This window comes from Lissotriton vulgaris, chromosome 1_2, assembly GCF_964263255.1.
Source record: "Lissotriton vulgaris chromosome 1_2, aLisVul1.2, whole genome shotgun sequence".
Taxonomy (NCBI): Eukaryota; Metazoa; Chordata; class Amphibia; order Caudata; family Salamandridae; genus Lissotriton; species Lissotriton vulgaris.
In genome coordinates this window covers 83,215,859-83,231,726 of record NC_141686.1, presented here as the reverse complement: position 1 = coordinate 83,231,726, position 15,868 = coordinate 83,215,859, and the positions used below count along the sequence as shown (strand labels likewise).

Genomic DNA, 15,868 nt, shown 5'->3' with positions numbered 1-15,868 from the left:
GGTGAGAAGTTAGTGGAAGGTCGAAAATTGGTGCTGGCATTAATTGGGGCATACGGGTAACCTCTATGCAAAGATTATGTGCAACCTAATCTTCCTGAAAAACATATATAGTTTGGTTTGGAGGTCAAAGAAATGAGGGCATGTGGTGGGTACAAATGAGGGCCATTTACAAGCAATGTGTGGACAGATTAAATATGGCAATGGTCTGTGAAGTATCAGAGTGATTGTTGAAGGACATGTGTACCAGAGTATTATCAGGATCCATGTCGCCTGGTGTCTTGAACCTGCACTGCCCTCTTCCCCTTCTGGGTGGCCTGGGTAGGCCCCTGCCTAAAATAATGGGGTTTGATGTAGTGGTAGCGGAGCTGGGGCACTCACCAGGGTCGGGATTATCAGAGTTATCAGATGATTCTTCAGAAGTGTCGATGAAAGTCACAAGTTTGTTCTGCTTATTAAGTCTTCCCCAAGGTCGCCCGAAACTGGGGTTTGAAATTTCCCTATTGATATAAAAATCTTTGTTTGAATAAGAATAGGTTTTCTCTGTCCTATAGGTATGTATGTCTCTCTTTACATTGTTGGATTTCTTCTCCTGCTCAAGCCTGTTGAATTCTGAAAGGGTTTTCCCAATTTTGTCTAATAAGTTTTTAATCAGTGATTAAATTGGATTCCCTAATATGTTTTTCGAGATCTGAGATATCCTCCAGGAATTTCTTGGAATGTTCTATTGCTGTATCAATGCCCAGCACCATCTAGTAGCACAAGCAGGTGATTCCAGGGTAACTAAAAACCTTATTTATACTTTTTATCCTCTGTAAAGACACCTGGGATATTGCTTACTTGGAGTCCTCGGGGATTGTATCGGATTTCAAAACTTATATAGGGGAACTGGCTAGCACTTGTAGACGTGTCTAGATTTCACATTCCTATTAGGAATGGGCATCTGCAATTCTATTGGATTACAATTTTAGGTTAAAACGATTAACACATTTGCCACATATTCATCCTCAACTTAGCTTCTAAAGATTTTACAAAGGTGCTTCCTTCTTAGGCATCCCATATTAGTTTTCAGGGTGTTCACTTGTACCCACAATGGTTATCACTATTCATATAATGAAGAATTTGCGTGATGACAACATGTGTATTGAGCCCTGAAGAAATCCCTGGCAGACGAAACGTGTTGGCTACTGCACAATTGATGTGATTTAAAAAAAAAAAATGATGAATAAAGATTTATTGGAAAAAGAAATTACTTTCACATTTGTTCATTGGGATCATAAGATGACAATAACTTATAATTACAAATTGTGTATTATGGACTGAAGACTTATGATGCACAATTAATTGATCTTGAAATTGAGTGCTGAATCACCACTTCGGATGTTCATTTTGGGAAGTAATTCCCTTTTAGAGGTGTAGAAGGGTCGCACTTCTGGTTTGTTGCACTACTGTAAGCCTTATTTCACTCCTTTTATTCTGTGCTGATGGTGCAGGGCTTGTGTGCCTTGATCCTCCCCCTTTGCTAGATAATAAATGGCTATGATCAGTGGTAGCCTCTGCAATTGGCTCACTAATCGAGAACTTCAATTACGTCAATCAGTTCAACATCGTATGGGGTTGGTCTACAACGGACTGTGGCAAGCTCACTGTCAGTCACCAGTTTTCGGTATAAGGGGAAAATGATATCTTCATCCTTTGAGAATGGGCGGCAACCACTGCCATCACTTTTGTTATCACCTGGGGTGATGGTGAGGCAGAGGTTAGCACAGCAGGCTGAAAAGGACCTTGAACCACAGGCAGCATCTATGGTACTGCAGGACAATCAAATCAAAGTTCAAGGAGACCATACAGTAGCTTGGATCCAAGGCAGACAAAACGTGACCCTAAGTGAGCATTTTGAAGTGGTCCTTCCAGAGGAAGGTATTGAGAAGGCAAAGATCTAAAATAGGACAAAGTCCTTCATCATTATATGGCTTGAGGAAGTAGTAGGAGCAGCAACCCGTCCCCACTTCCAAGGACTGCACCCTTTGGATGGTCCCTTTGGGCAGCAGGGCATTATCTTGCAGCAAGATGGATAGGCGCTTCTCCGAAAACCACTCTGATGTGGGAGGAAGTTGTTCTGGGTTGGAATTGAATGACATCGCTCTTTTGGATGATGTGGAGGAACCATCTATCATGGTCTACCACCTTGTAAGATAATAGCTGATCCTGCCTCCCACAGGGGGGTTGTGTACCTTTAAGGACAAGCTAAAGCTGCTTGGAGGCTGATGCCACATGAACCACAGTGGGACAGTGTCACTGGTGGCCTGCAAGATGACTGCCTGATCCCCACCCTCACTTCCAAAAGGAGTGGGGTGACTGCTGTGGTGGTTGTGAGGATTGAGGGTGCATATATGCCAGGTTACTGAAGTAGCCTAAAAAGGTCTGTTTTCCAAACATCAAAAATAAAATCAACTCCCCGTCTGGAGGGGTCATAGTAAACGTATTAGGGGTGACTTTGCTGGTGGAATATTGGACCTCCAAATTCTCAGAAGTAGGGTGGTGTGTAAGAAAGTCATGGTCACCCAGTACCAGTCTGTGGCACTTAGCCACGTGCTGTTTAGAGCCAGGCTTCACCCAAGTACCCTTAAGGGTGTCAAGTCAGTGCTGCATTAACTGAAATCAAAGGTTGAAATGAGGGTGGCGTAGGGTGCAAAGCCTCTGTAAGGACAAAAGTCTCGATTCCAAATGAAGGGAGCTGAAGGTCCAGTATCTCAGCTGCAAGTCTTATTACCACAACAAATAATGCACTCTCTTCCACTGGGGGTCCGAGGAGCAAAACTAACCCTGCATCATGGGAGGTGCCCAGCCCACTAGCCTCCTGTAAGGCAATATAAATAGCATCACCATCATAGTGTGGCAATAAATAATCCCCATCATCACCATTGCCATTATAACGTTTATTAGAATCTGAACCAAAGTGGTGATGAACCCTCTGCAGCAGGCATCGTGGAAGAGAAAATGTTATGTGTGAATAGGACACTGGGACTGGATTCGCGGAAACAGAGTCAAAGCCCAATGTCACTAACCTCAGGGGATCTGGCTCTTTGCACATCAGAGTCAACCGAGGCTTGACCTATGGGATGCAGTCAGTGGAGAAGGAACTGTTGCAGCTCTTGGAGTGGGAATGGAAGTCAGCACAGAAGTAGGTGCAGAATCAGAGGTGGTATTGAAGGGCACAAACTGTGCAGAGGACAGATCAGCTGGCAGTAAGCAGAGTGGATTCCTGTAGGATTCTTGGGGTCTAAAGGCATGCCAGGAGCTACAACAGTTCCATAAATATGCAGCAAGGCCACCTTAAAGGCCTTGCCCTGTGGCAGCGCCACCAAAGGCCCACAGAATTCAGTGGCAAAGGAACAAGTTGAGGAATCAGCTCCACGATCGAGGCTGGGAGCAAGATCTTAAAGCACCGTAACACCATCCGGTTCTTTTTGGACAGAGAGTGGTGAGATGAAGTCGAGCCCGATTCAACTTATTATTCTTGGATTTAGATTTTGACTATCTAGATGACTCAGACTGCAAAGAGGACCTGTTGAAGAATCCACCTCAAGAGCGGGAATGAGGCTGCACCCTAGATTTGGAGCAGAATTGGATTTTATGTGAGCTCTGTGACTTTTTCTGTGTTCTGTGATGCACAGCTTTGCTTTACAGTCCGGGATCGCCTTCGGTGCACAAGGGAATATTCTACATACTTCCTGGAGCACAAACACCAGAGGCAAACCTCATGCAGGTTAAGCACAGACAGGCTCCCAATAGTCATGCTGGCACATTGTTCCTTTACACACTGGAAAAGTATTTTGATAGGAATTTGTCGACCGACAAAAAGGGAGCAGAGCTTAAGAGCCAAGTGCAAAGGCATGGAAAGAAAGGAAACCACATCGGCATGCAGGGCTGGCACTTATATGCGGCTCTGCTGTTACTTCTGGGACAGAACGAGGTCAATAAAGAGTCACACGAGGTCAATGGAGAGCCGCACTAGGTCAATGGAGAGATGAATGGGAGCAGTGTTGTAAAAACATCTAAATGCAATCTGGTGCATGGGGAATATTCTAAAGATGTACGGTTACAAGTATTAATCAGAAGGAGAAACTTTTGAGGATAAAGAATTCTATTCCCGATCAAACCTTGGCTTCACTGTCCCGGTGTGACACAGCAGGTGACATTTCTATCATGTCTCAAAGAAGAAAGTTGGGTCTCGAAATGCTTCACAGCCCAAAAATAAGAAAGTTGGGTCTCGAAATGCTTTACAGCCTAAAAACAGAGTCAGCAAACCCTGGCTGCAGCAACAGGCCAAATAGGAAAGACAAAAAATATGGAGTGCCAAGAGAAAATTCTCCAGTTTCAAGACAAGACAGCTTCCACAAACCAGACCCAGCCCACGGCTGTTCAGACCACAGGTATATTTGTTTGGTCTTTCCCTCCTTTTCCCCCTCAATTACAATCTCAATTACACTCCGTCAATTTTTTTTTACTTGTTAACATCTGAATGCAAAGCCAATTATTCTGGCTGAATGCCAATAAAAAACATAGAACTTATAACTACCATCAAAGGCAAACCTAGTTACTATCATGTTTGCAACCACAATAAATCAATATCATCCTGGTTTTTTCTTGATTTAAAAAAAGTAATAACTGCTAAATAATGGCAATTCCTCCCTGTGCCTGTCGAGGGAACAGAGGTGCAATGAGGTAATATGATTATCACCAGCTTGTATAGTCATTTGTTAAAGTGGGGGAATCAGGATACAAACTTTGGCACCTAAATTCCAAAGTCATCTATTTCTTTCCTAAAATATGTTGTCCTGTCTACATAAATATGACTACATGAAACTAACTTGTAATTGCAACTAATACCTTGGCTACAAGTCTCAGATTCTGAACACCAACCTTTGACTGTCTTTACTCCAGATTAAATCTTAGCTGGAAAGTGTAGATTCCCTCAACATTGGCTTGTGTGTGCTAGATTAATTTACAACCTAAGGTCACACTACCACCTTTGCATGCCCCAAACACCTTTGAATGGCTTTCAATTTCATTAACAATCAAATCTAAAACCATGAGCCTCATTTACAAAGCAGTGTATGATAAGGGCCGCATCTAATCTCATTATGGGTTTTTGAGTCCCGGACTTGCCAACACCAAGCAGGAACAAGGCTGAATTGCATATCACTGGTACATGTCTAACTTGGCATGTCGGGCAGGTTGAAACCACTCTTAGTTACTTATATGCTGGTTCAAATGGGACATTGCCTAGACTGTTCTTATTGAAACAAGACGAAGGACGATTTGCATGTGGCGGGTTTCAGTTTGAGGTGGCAATGTTGGCAAAGAAACGATGGACTGGGATGCAACCCTGAGCTATTATCAGACGCTAAGACTAATTCAAGTTCTCTGTTATACTGAGATTAATAAAGTAACTTGTATGTGGTACACAACTTGTAGCATTGGTCTGTTTTGTGAAACCTGCTCTCTCCACTGTTGCAGAAACACTTTCAAAAGATGAAACTGCATTATTTGTGCTATTTTATATTAATATATGGTACTTACTTTTTCAGCAAGGGCTTCTTCTAGTGTGGTCAAGGCAGTGTCGGTGTTTGATGTGTCGGCCTGCAAGGATTTAACTCGCTCCTTCAAATTGGTTAACTGCTTTTCTTTGTCTCTTAATTGTTCCTGAAGGTTTTCAATCTTTAAAGAAAATTAAAATTAAAAGCGTGTAGGTCAAGGTAGATAAAATTAGGTAACGAGAATTGCCCAGTTTAAAAACTAGTCTGATGGTTGTAATGAACAAGTTACTTACCTTTGGTAACTATATCTCTGTAAGAAACATACATTAGTTAATGACTCTTTACCTTTGAATTACCCCCAGGCGTCAGACTGGAGCCAGAGACATTTTTTCGCAGCAGTACCCCTACGCGTCAGTAGGTGGTGTCGGTCGACTCCGCGTTAGTAGTCTGGGTCGCCAGGATGCCATTGCGGTGTCTACTTCGATGCCGCCCCTGGGCTCTGAAGTCAGTTCTGACACAACTTTCCATGGCAGAAGCGCAGAGCCATGCAAGGCACTGACCACTGGTGCACAAAACTAGTGCCCTGTAAGGGAATCCCTATCCCTGGAAGTCAGTTCACAGAATGGGGAGGATGGGTGGGGCGGTAAGGAATCTATAACTAATGTATGTCACTTACAGATACATGGTTATGTTATGTTGATTGAATTTTTAGAGCGCAGCGGTTACCCTGGGGTGTCCTGGCGCTATATACTACCTAGCGGTGGTGGGGAGAGGGTCATTGGGTAAACAACCACGTTTTCAACACCTTCTTGAAATTAAGGAGATCCAAGGCATTCCTCAGATGAGATGGCAAATCATTCCAAGCCTTAGAAGTACATACAATAAAACTCCTGCCTCCCCAATTGGTCTTTTTAATCGTGGAGGTTAGGACCTTTTTTGCTCCAATCGATCGAAGAGTCCTAGTGGTAACATACCACTTGAACTTATTCTTCAAGTGGCCAGGGCCTATACCATTAAGAGCCTTAAAAGCTGTACATAAGGCCTTAAAGCGAACCCTTTGATTCACCGGAAGCCAGTGTAGCCTGATTAACTCTTTTTTCACTGAAACAAATTTGGGAGTGCCTGACAGCAGCCTGGCTGCTGCATTTTGTGCTATCTGAGGCCTATTACTTACCGAAGGTATGTAACTTGTTCATCTGAAAGAGACCATTAGCTATAGATTCCTTACCTTAGAATAGATACCCCAGTAATACCTAAGAGCACACCAGGAAGTCCTGGAGATCAGAATGGCCAAAAAAGCAGTCTCTCCACACTTGGCTGTCCAGGCAGTGATGCTTAGTAAACGTGTGCAGGGATGCCCACGTGGCTTCCTGGCAGATGTCAACCAGCGGAACTCCACATCCCAAAGCAGTAGGAGCTGCCATCGCCCTGGTAGATTGGGCGCGCAGTCCTACTGGAGGTTCCATTTTAGCCAAAGAATAACAGATCTTAATGCATAGACCACCTACCGAGAGCTGGTACGTTTGTGCACTTCCTGACCTTTCTTGGCACCCACAAAGAGTTGATCGTCCACCTGGAAGTCTTCAGTGGCTCAAGGTAGAAAGAGCATGCACGTTTGGGGTCCAGATGGTGGAGTATCTCCTCCTTTTTGGAAGGGTGCGGAGGTGGGAAGAAGGTGGGCAATGTGATGGTCTGACCTATGTGGAAAGAGGTGACCACTTTGGGCAGAAAAGTGGGCCTAGAACGGAGGACTACTTTGCCCGGATGGACAGCAAGAAAGGGAGGTCTGGAAGATAAGGCTTGAAGGTTACTCACCCTGCGAGCAGACGTGATCGCAAGCAAGAAAGCGGTCTTTAAAGTAAGGAGAAAAAGAGGACAATTATCTAGTGGCTCAAAGGGAGCACACAAGCTAAGTGAGGACGAGATTTGAGTCCCACTGGAGCATTATGAAAGGAGGAGGAAAGAGATGAGTAATGCCCTTCAGAAATCTAATAACAATTGGAACTTGAAAAGGGAAGGCTGATCAGGAAGGCGAAGAAAGGCAGAGATGGCCGAAAGATAGCATTTAAGAGTGCCCAGAGCAGAGCCCTGCTGGGCCAAAGAAAGGATGAAGAAGAGAAGCTTTGAAAGAGGGGCAGAAAGGGGATCCAAAGCCTTTGCTGTGCACCATACCACACATTTATTCCATTTACAGGCATATATTGTTTTAGTGGAGAGATGCCTGGCTGCCAAGATGACATTACAGACTTCGGGAGGAAGGTGAAAAGCGGTCAACTGTCGCTGCTCAATCTCCACGCAAGGAGGTGGAGACTGGACAGATTTGGGTGGAGGACCGTCCCCTGCTGCTGCGACAGAAGATTTTTCCAAAGAGGCAGTCTGATCAAAGGATCGATGGCCAGGCTTAAGAGCTCGGGGGACCAGACTCTTCGAGCCCAGTCCGGAGCCACAGGAATTACTTCGGCCCAGTCGCGCTTGATCTTCTTCAGCACTCTGTGTAGAGGCGGAAAGGCGTACAGGAGGCCGTAATTCCACTTGCGACGAAAGGCGTTGCTGAGCGAGTGCTGCCTTGGAAACTTCAACACACAGAACTGCTGACATTGCACGTTCTCTTTGTTGGCGAATAGGTTTAACTAAGGCTCTCCCCACTGCTGAAAGAGACCTTGCCCCACCTCCGAGTTAAGACGCCATTCGTGATCCATCATGCACCGACGACTGAGTTCGTCCACCATGGCATTAGCCGTGGTGGTCAGGAAACCCGCCAGGTGTTAAACCACCAGGGATATGTCTGGATGTTCCAGCCATGGCCAAAGGCAAAGAGCCTCTTGACATAGGGTCAACAAACCCATCCTGCCCTGTTTAATGCAGTACCACATGGCGGTGGTGTTGTCCGTGAACACCTGCACTACTCTTCTTTGACAGAGGGAAGGAATGCCTTCAGGGCAAGACGAATTGCCCGAAGCTCCAGAAGGTTGATGTAGAGCCCGGACTCCGCCAGGGACCTCTGATCTCCGCCTCCCCCATGTGGCCGCCCCATCCCAGAAGTGATGCATCTATCACTACTGTGACCTCTGGTTGAGAAATGGAGAGGGATCTACCAGTGACACAATCCTGGTCCATGAGCCACCACTGAAACTAACTTGCAGTCAGCTCTGAGATCTGGACGACATCGGAAAGATTCCCATGATGCTGTGCCCACTGGAACTTCAGGTCCCACTGCGGAGCCCGCTTTACCATCTGGCATGATCTACCAGCAGGATGCAGGCCATGAGGCCCAGCAGCCTCAGGGTCATTCTCACAAAAATACGGGATAGAGGCTGAAACATCGGTATCATAGCCCAAATATCCTGGACTCGCTGCTGGAGAGGATCGACCCGCAACTGCGCTGTGTTCCGAACGCACAGATGAAAAAAAGGCTTCTGAAAGGAAATTAGGTGTGACTTTGCACGTTGATAGTGAACCCCAGCAAATACAGGCGGTCTGCTGGAGGTGAGAGACGACAGCCTGGGGCGAGCCTGCCTTCAAAAGCCAGTTGTTGGGATAGGGGAAGACTGGAACGACTAATCTGCGCAGATGAGCTGCAACCACTGCCATCACTTTCGTGAACACCTGAAGCGCGCTGGTAAGGCCAAAGGGGAGCACAGTAAACTGAAAATGCTTGGGCCTACCGCTACCCGTAGGTAACGCAAGTGGGCAGGCAAGACAGGGATGTGAAAATAAGCATCCTGCAAGTCCAACGCTACCATCCAGTCTCCAGGGTCGAAGGCAGACAAGACCTGAGGTTGACATCTTGAACTTTACCTTCCGGAGGAAGCGGTTGACATCCTTGAGGTCCAAGATAGGACGCAGGCCTTTGTCCTTGGGTACCAAGAAGTAGTGGGAGTAGCAACCACTATCTACTTCCGGCACAGAAATACGTTCGATAGTTCACTTAGCCAAGAGAGCTATCAGAGAAGGGCCAAATGATCCTCCGACATATGATGGAGTGTCGGTGGCATGGAGGAGAGGTAGTCTCGAAGGAAAGGTAGTAGCCCCTTCGGACTATATCTAAAACCCACCTGTCCGATGTGATTTTGTGCCAGTGGGGTAGTTGATGGTGGATCCTACCGCCAACTGGCAACCGGTGGCCCTGAAAGGTCGGACTAGGAAGGCTTGGAGGCCGCTGCAGAGGGGGCATTGGTGGACTGGCCTGCCCGCTGGCCCCCATACCCACGATCCCGGCCATGCAGAAGTTGGGTAGCTTGCGCTGCCCTTTGGCTCTTGGTGGTACATGGTGGGGCCCCCCTTCCATAGCCATGAAAGGGGTGAAAGGCAGACTGCATGGAACAAGAAGAGGCTGCGAGCCCCAAGGATCTGGCCGTAGCCCTAGAGTTCTTGAAACGCTTGAGCACATTGTACGCCTTGTCACCAAACAGGTGACATCCCCAGAGAAGCTAGACTTTTCTCAGCCAGGCGTAGCGCCTCAGGGCTACTGACGTGGAAACCGTTCTACTCATCGAGTCGGCGGTATCCAGCCTACACCGGATGGTGAACTTTGCTGTGTCTGGACCCTCATCAACAGAGTTGAAGAGCATGGCTGGGCCTCCTCCAGACACTGGCAGCACTTGCACGACCATATCCCACACCGTGTGGGTATAACAGCCCAAGAGACATGCGGTGTTCACCGACCGCAGACATAAGCTGGCGGAAGAAAACTTCTTCCCAAGATGGTCCACCAAGCTCTCAGGGGTAGGGTGTTGGGAGAGGAAAAGTGGGTCGCCTGGGGTAGGGCGATGGCATTAGGCATTCATCCTGTCCACAGGAAGCCCTGTGCTGGGCTTGGACCCAGTGCCCAGAAGGTTGTCGGTGAGGGCTTCATGAACAGGCAGCATGGACTACGAAGAGGCTGCTGCCAGCTGGTGCACCTCAGTCAGGAGGCTAGTCCTGACAGCCACTGTAGGAAGCTCGAGGCCCAAGGCCTCAGCCACCCTACGCAACTCCACAGTGTAGGAAGCTCCCTCCTCCGTACCCACGGTAGGGGGGGAAATCATACCAAAGTCTGGGGAGGTATCCAGACCACTGGCATCACCCAAGTCCTCTCTCCAGTGCGGTTCCTCGAGTTGATGTGCTAGAGGGTCAACAGACTCCTCCTCACCCTCCTCTGGCTGCCACTCAGGGCGGTTCCGAACACCAGTAATTAACAGTGGGACAAAAGTACCCTCCGGCGCCGATGTCGGTCCGGCACTGTCCACATCAGGGATGAGACTGGGTCCATGCCGGTTGGGGGCACAACCGTCGTCTGGGCGTCGTCACCGGGATCGGGCCCGGAGAAGGTACCGTTAGGTTGACCAGCACCGATCGGGATCCAGGCGTGGATCCAAGGGGGCCATGCGGCGCTGAGGCCGGAGCAGCCGGCATCGAAAGCCCAGGGCCCCAAGATGAGTCCACGAAGCGCGCTGGTGGAGTCGGGCTGCCTAAAGATGCTGTGAAGCGCTTCATTTGAAGCTCGAAGATGGGAAGGGGATGCTCCGGCAGGGGAAAGGGAGGAAAGAGCGGAGCCGACACAAGGGGCTTCGTGGACGGAGCGGAAAGCGATGATTCTCCGGTTCCCGTGTCGCGCTTGACGACGGACGGGCGAAGAGTGACGATGCTTTTTTGCCTTCTTCTTGTGCTTCGATTTACCCGAGGAGTGTAAGGACTTCGATGACGAGTGGTGATAGCTCCGCAACCGGTCCCGCGGCCCTCCCCTCGACCAGGACCTCTAGCGGCACGGAGCATGACTTCGGGTCGTGGTCACGCTCCAGGCACCAAAAACACACGAGGTGCGGATCAGTAACCGACATCAACTTGTGACAGGAGTCACAAGGCTTGAAACCTGTACGACGGCTAGACATCCCTCGTGTACCAGGAGTTGTAAGACTTCAAAAGACGCTGACAAAAAGTAAAAACAAGCATTTGCAATGCAATAGGTCTCGCATTAGGAAAGTTTGAGCTATTGGTATTGTTAATGAGAAATCTTGTATTTATGTGTTGGTTTTGAAAATAGCTAAATTATTAGCTTTGTCATTTACAATTCCAATAGTTTTAACTTTCGCAAATGTGACACCTATAGCATTTGTAATGCAATATTTGTCGTATTTACGTGACTTAGATGTATTGATATTACAAATAACAATGGCTTTTCATTTTTCTTAATAATTAATACTTAAATAAAAGTTCTTGTAATTTATTATGGCAATAGCTTAAACTTTTGTAAATAACTTTTGTGAAGATTATGTTCAGTGTATTTTATTCTGACGAAAATCCAAGAACAGAAGTTAAATATTAACATTTTTGTGACATTTGTAATAAAGCTTGAAACATTGAGAGAACATATTTGAACCAGTTGTTGTTGAATGGTTGCACAGAATGATGCTGTGGTGGCGATGAGTGATGTTGTGGTGGTGACGAGTGATGCTGTGGCGTTCAGTGATGCTGTGGTAGCGCATAGTGATGTTGTTGTGCCCCTGAGTGATGTTGTGGTGGTGCGGTGGTAATGTGATAGAGTGAGTGAGTGAGATAGATAGATAGAGGGAGGGCGATAGATAGAGGGAGGGCGATAGATAGAGGGAGGGCGACAGATAGAGGGAGGGCGGGCGATAGATGGAGGGAGGGAGGGCGATAGAGGGAGGGAGGGCGATAGAGTGAGTGCGATAGACAGATAGAGGTAGGGCGATAGACAGAGGGCAATAGATAGAATGAGGGAGGGCGATGGATCGAGTGAGGGCGATGGATCGAGTGAGGGCGATGGATCGAGTGAGGGCGATGGATCGAGTGAGGGCGATGGATCGAGTGAGGGCGATGGATCGAGTGAGGGCGATGGATCGAGTGAGGGCGATGGATCGAGTGAGGGCGATGGATCGAGTGAGGGCGATGGATCGAGTGAGGGTGATAGAGTGAGTGAGTGAGTGAGGGAGGGTGGTAGAGTGGTGGCGGTAAAGTGAGGGCGGTAGAGCGGAGAGTGAGCACGGTAGAGTGAGGGAGGTCGAGTGGTAGAGTGAGGGCAGTAGAGTGGTAGAGTGAGAGCGGTAGAGAGAGGGCGGTAGAGTGAGGGTGGTGGAGAGATGGCGGTAGAGTGGTAAAGCGAGGGCGGTAGAGTGAGGGCGGTAGAGTGGTAGAGTGAGGGTGGTAGAGCGGTAGAGTGAGGGCGGTAGATCGGTAGAGTGAGCCTTTTAGAGTGAGGGCAGTAGAGTGGTAGAGTGAGGGCGGTAGAGTGGTAGAGTGACGGCGGAAGAGTGGTAGAGTGAGGGCGGTAGAGTGGTAGAGTGAGGGCGGTAGAGTGGTAGAGTGAGGGCGGTAGAGTGGTAGAGTGAGGGCGGTAGAGTGGTAGAGTGAGGGAGGTAGAGTCAGGGTGGTAGAGCAAGGGCGGTATAGTGAGGGTGGTAGAGTGAGGGCAGTACAGTGGTAGAGTGAGGGCGGTAGAGTGATAGAGTGAGGGCGGTAGAGTGATAGAGTGAGGGCGGTAGAATGGTAGAGTGAGGGCGGTAGAGTGAGGGCGGTAGAATGGTAGAGTGAGGGCGGTAGAGTGGTAGAGTGAGGGCGGTAGAGTGGTAGAGTGAGGGCAGTAGAGTGAGGGCAGTAGAGTGAGGGCAGGAGAATGGTAGAGTGAGGGCGGTAGAATGGTAGAGTGAGGGCGGTAGAGTGGTAGAGTGAGGGCGGTAGAGTGGTAGAGTGAGGGCGGTAGAGTGGTAGAGTGAGGGCGGTAGAGTGGTAGAGTGAGGGCGGTAGTGTGGTAGAGTGAGGACGGTAGAGTGAGGGCGGTAGAGTGGTAGAGTGAGGGCGGTAGAGAGGGCGGTAGTGTGAGGGCAGGAGAGTGGTAGAGTGAGGGCGGTAGAGTGAGGGCAGTAGAGCGGTAGAGTGAGGGCAGTAGAGCGGTAGAGTGAGGGCAGTAGAGCGGTAGAGTGAGGGCAGTAGAGCGATAGAGTGAGGGAGGTAGAGTCAGGGTGGTAGAGCGAGGGCGGTATAGTGAGGGTGGTAGAGTGAGGGCAGTAGAGTGGTAGAGTGGTAGAGTGGTAGAGTGAGGGCAGTAGAGTGGTAGAGTGGAATAGTGAGGGCGGTAGAGTGGTAGAGTGAGGGCAGTAGAGTGAGGGCAGGAGAATGGTAGAGTGAGGGCGGTAGAGTGAGGGTGGTAGAATGGTAGAGTGAGGGCGGCAGAGTGGTAGAGTGAGGGCGGTAGAGTGGTAGAGTGAGGGCGGTAGAGTGGTAGAGTGAGGGCGGTAGAGTGGTAGAGTGAGGGCGGTAGAGTGGTAGAGTGAGGGCGGTAGAGAGGTAGAGTGAGGGCAGTAGTGTGGTAGAGTGAGGGCGGTAGTGTGGTAGAGTGAGGGCGGTAGTGTGGTAGAGAGAGGGCGGTAGTGTGGTAGAGTGAGGACGGTAGAGTGAGGGCGGTAGAGTGGTAGAGTGAGGGCGGTAGTGTGAGGGCAGGAGAGTGGTAGAGTGAGGGCGGTAGAGTGGTAGAGTGAGGGCAGTAGAACAGTAGAGTGAGGGCAGTAGAACGGTAGAGTGAGGGCGGTAGAGTGGTAGAGTGAGGGCGGTAGAGTGGTAGAGTGAGGGCGGTAGAGAGGTAGAGTGAGGGCGGTAGTGTGGTAGAGTGAGGGCGGTAGTGTGGTAGAGTGAGGGCGGTAGTGTGGTAGAGAGAGGGCGGTAGTGTGGTAGAGTGAGGACGGTAGAGTGAGGGCGGTAGAGTGGTAGAGTGAGGGCGGTAGAGAGGGCGGTAGTGTGAGGGCAGGAGAGTGGTAGAGTGAGGGCGGTAGAGTGGTAGAGTGAGGGCAGTAGAACAGTAGAGTGAGGGCAGTAGAACGGTAGAGTGAGGGCAGTAGAACGGTAGAGTGAGGGCAGTAGAACGGTAGAGTGAGGGCAGTAGAGCGGTAGAGTGAGGGCAGTAGAGCGGTAGAGTGAGGGCAGTAGAGCGGTAGAGTGAGGGCAGTAGAGCGGTAGAGTGAGGGCAGTAGAGCGGTAGAGTGAGGGCAGTACAGTGGTAGAGTGAGGGCGGTAGAGTGAGAATGGTAGAGTGAGGGCAGTAGAGTGGTAGAGTGAGGGCAGTAGAGTGGTAGAGTGAGGGTGGTAGAATGAGGGTGTGAGGGTGGTAGAGGGGCAGAGGGGGGGCGGTAGAGTGGTAGAGTGAGGGTGGTAGAGTGAGGGAGATCGAGTGGTAGAGTGAGGGCGGTTGAGTGGTAGAGTGAGGGTGGTAGAGTTAGGGCGGTAAAGTGCGTGGCTGAAGGTGGCATGCAGCTCTTTGCTGCTGGCACATTCTCCTACTGAACTATTGTTCTAGTTTGGGAGTATTAGCATTTTTAATGCAGTTCTAAGCCATGCATGCTTCCCCTGTTGCGAGGTTTGGTCTGCCCAGGCCATATGCTGTAGAAATATGGAGACGAAAGTACAGTGTTTAGTTTCCATATGTATCGCCTCGTCAGGGAGGTAGTAGGTGCATATAAATAAAAAAGAAAAAATGAAAGACTCTGGGACGGACCGGCTGACCGGTTACAGGTTATACTTCGTGAAAAGTTAAAGTTTCCTCTAGCCATCAAGTAATAAGCATGTAGCTTCAGGAGGGGGGATAAAAGAGAAGCTATTTACAATCAATTATTCAAGACTTGCATAGCGGCTAATCACCCAGTAGGGTATCCAGGCGCTGAAGATGTGTCTAGAATTAAAGGAGCGCACCCTTTAATTCAGGAACACGCTTGGCCCAGTGATAGCCGAAAAGCTGTAAATGGCACTTTCAGTTAGACCTTTTAATATTTTAGCAAACTGGTTATTTTAAAAGTAAAACTGCAAGTCATAGACCTCAACTTGCTGCTGGCTTAAAGCCAGGCTGACGTTGTCACGCATTACCTGTCAACCATATAGTGTAATTCTGCTACTGTCCCAATTGTAGATGTGAGGTGTTCCAATTCTGGCATTCCAGCTACAAACTGGTTATTGTGGTTTTACTTTTTAATAATATATATATATATATATATATATATATATATATATATATATATATATATATATATATATATATATATATATATATATATATATATATATATATATATATATATATATATATATATATATATATATATATATATTGCTGCTCTATGTAGCGCCAAGTTCCTTCAAGGGCATTAGAGCGCTTTACAAGAGAATCACATTATGTTCACACACCCTCACAGGCAGGGAGGCTATGTTTTCGTAACAGGTAGGACAGGAAGCGAATGGAAAGGTTGAACGAATAAAAATGTGGCCCCTGCCATATCTAATTGGCCTGTGCAGTAGTTTCTAGCTTTGTGTGCTAAAGCTTTGTGCCTATATGGGGCCTTGATGTC

General features: G+C 48.3%; 1 protein-coding gene across 12 annotated transcripts in view; it reads right to left on the bottom strand.

Moving 5' to 3' along the window:
* The window catches only part of ERC1 (ELKS/RAB6-interacting/CAST family member 1), a 2,439,553-nt gene that overhangs the window by 1,431,529 nt on the left and 992,156 nt on the right, over positions 1 to 15,868 (bottom strand). For all 12 annotated transcript variants that reach the window (XM_086952855.1, XM_086952857.1, XM_086952853.1 and 9 more), the window contains one exon: positions 5,584 to 5,721. In XM_086952855.1, the coding sequence (XP_086808981.1) occupies positions 5,584 to 5,721 (138 nt within the window). The remainder of the gene's footprint in view (positions 1 to 5,583; positions 5,722 to 15,868) is intronic.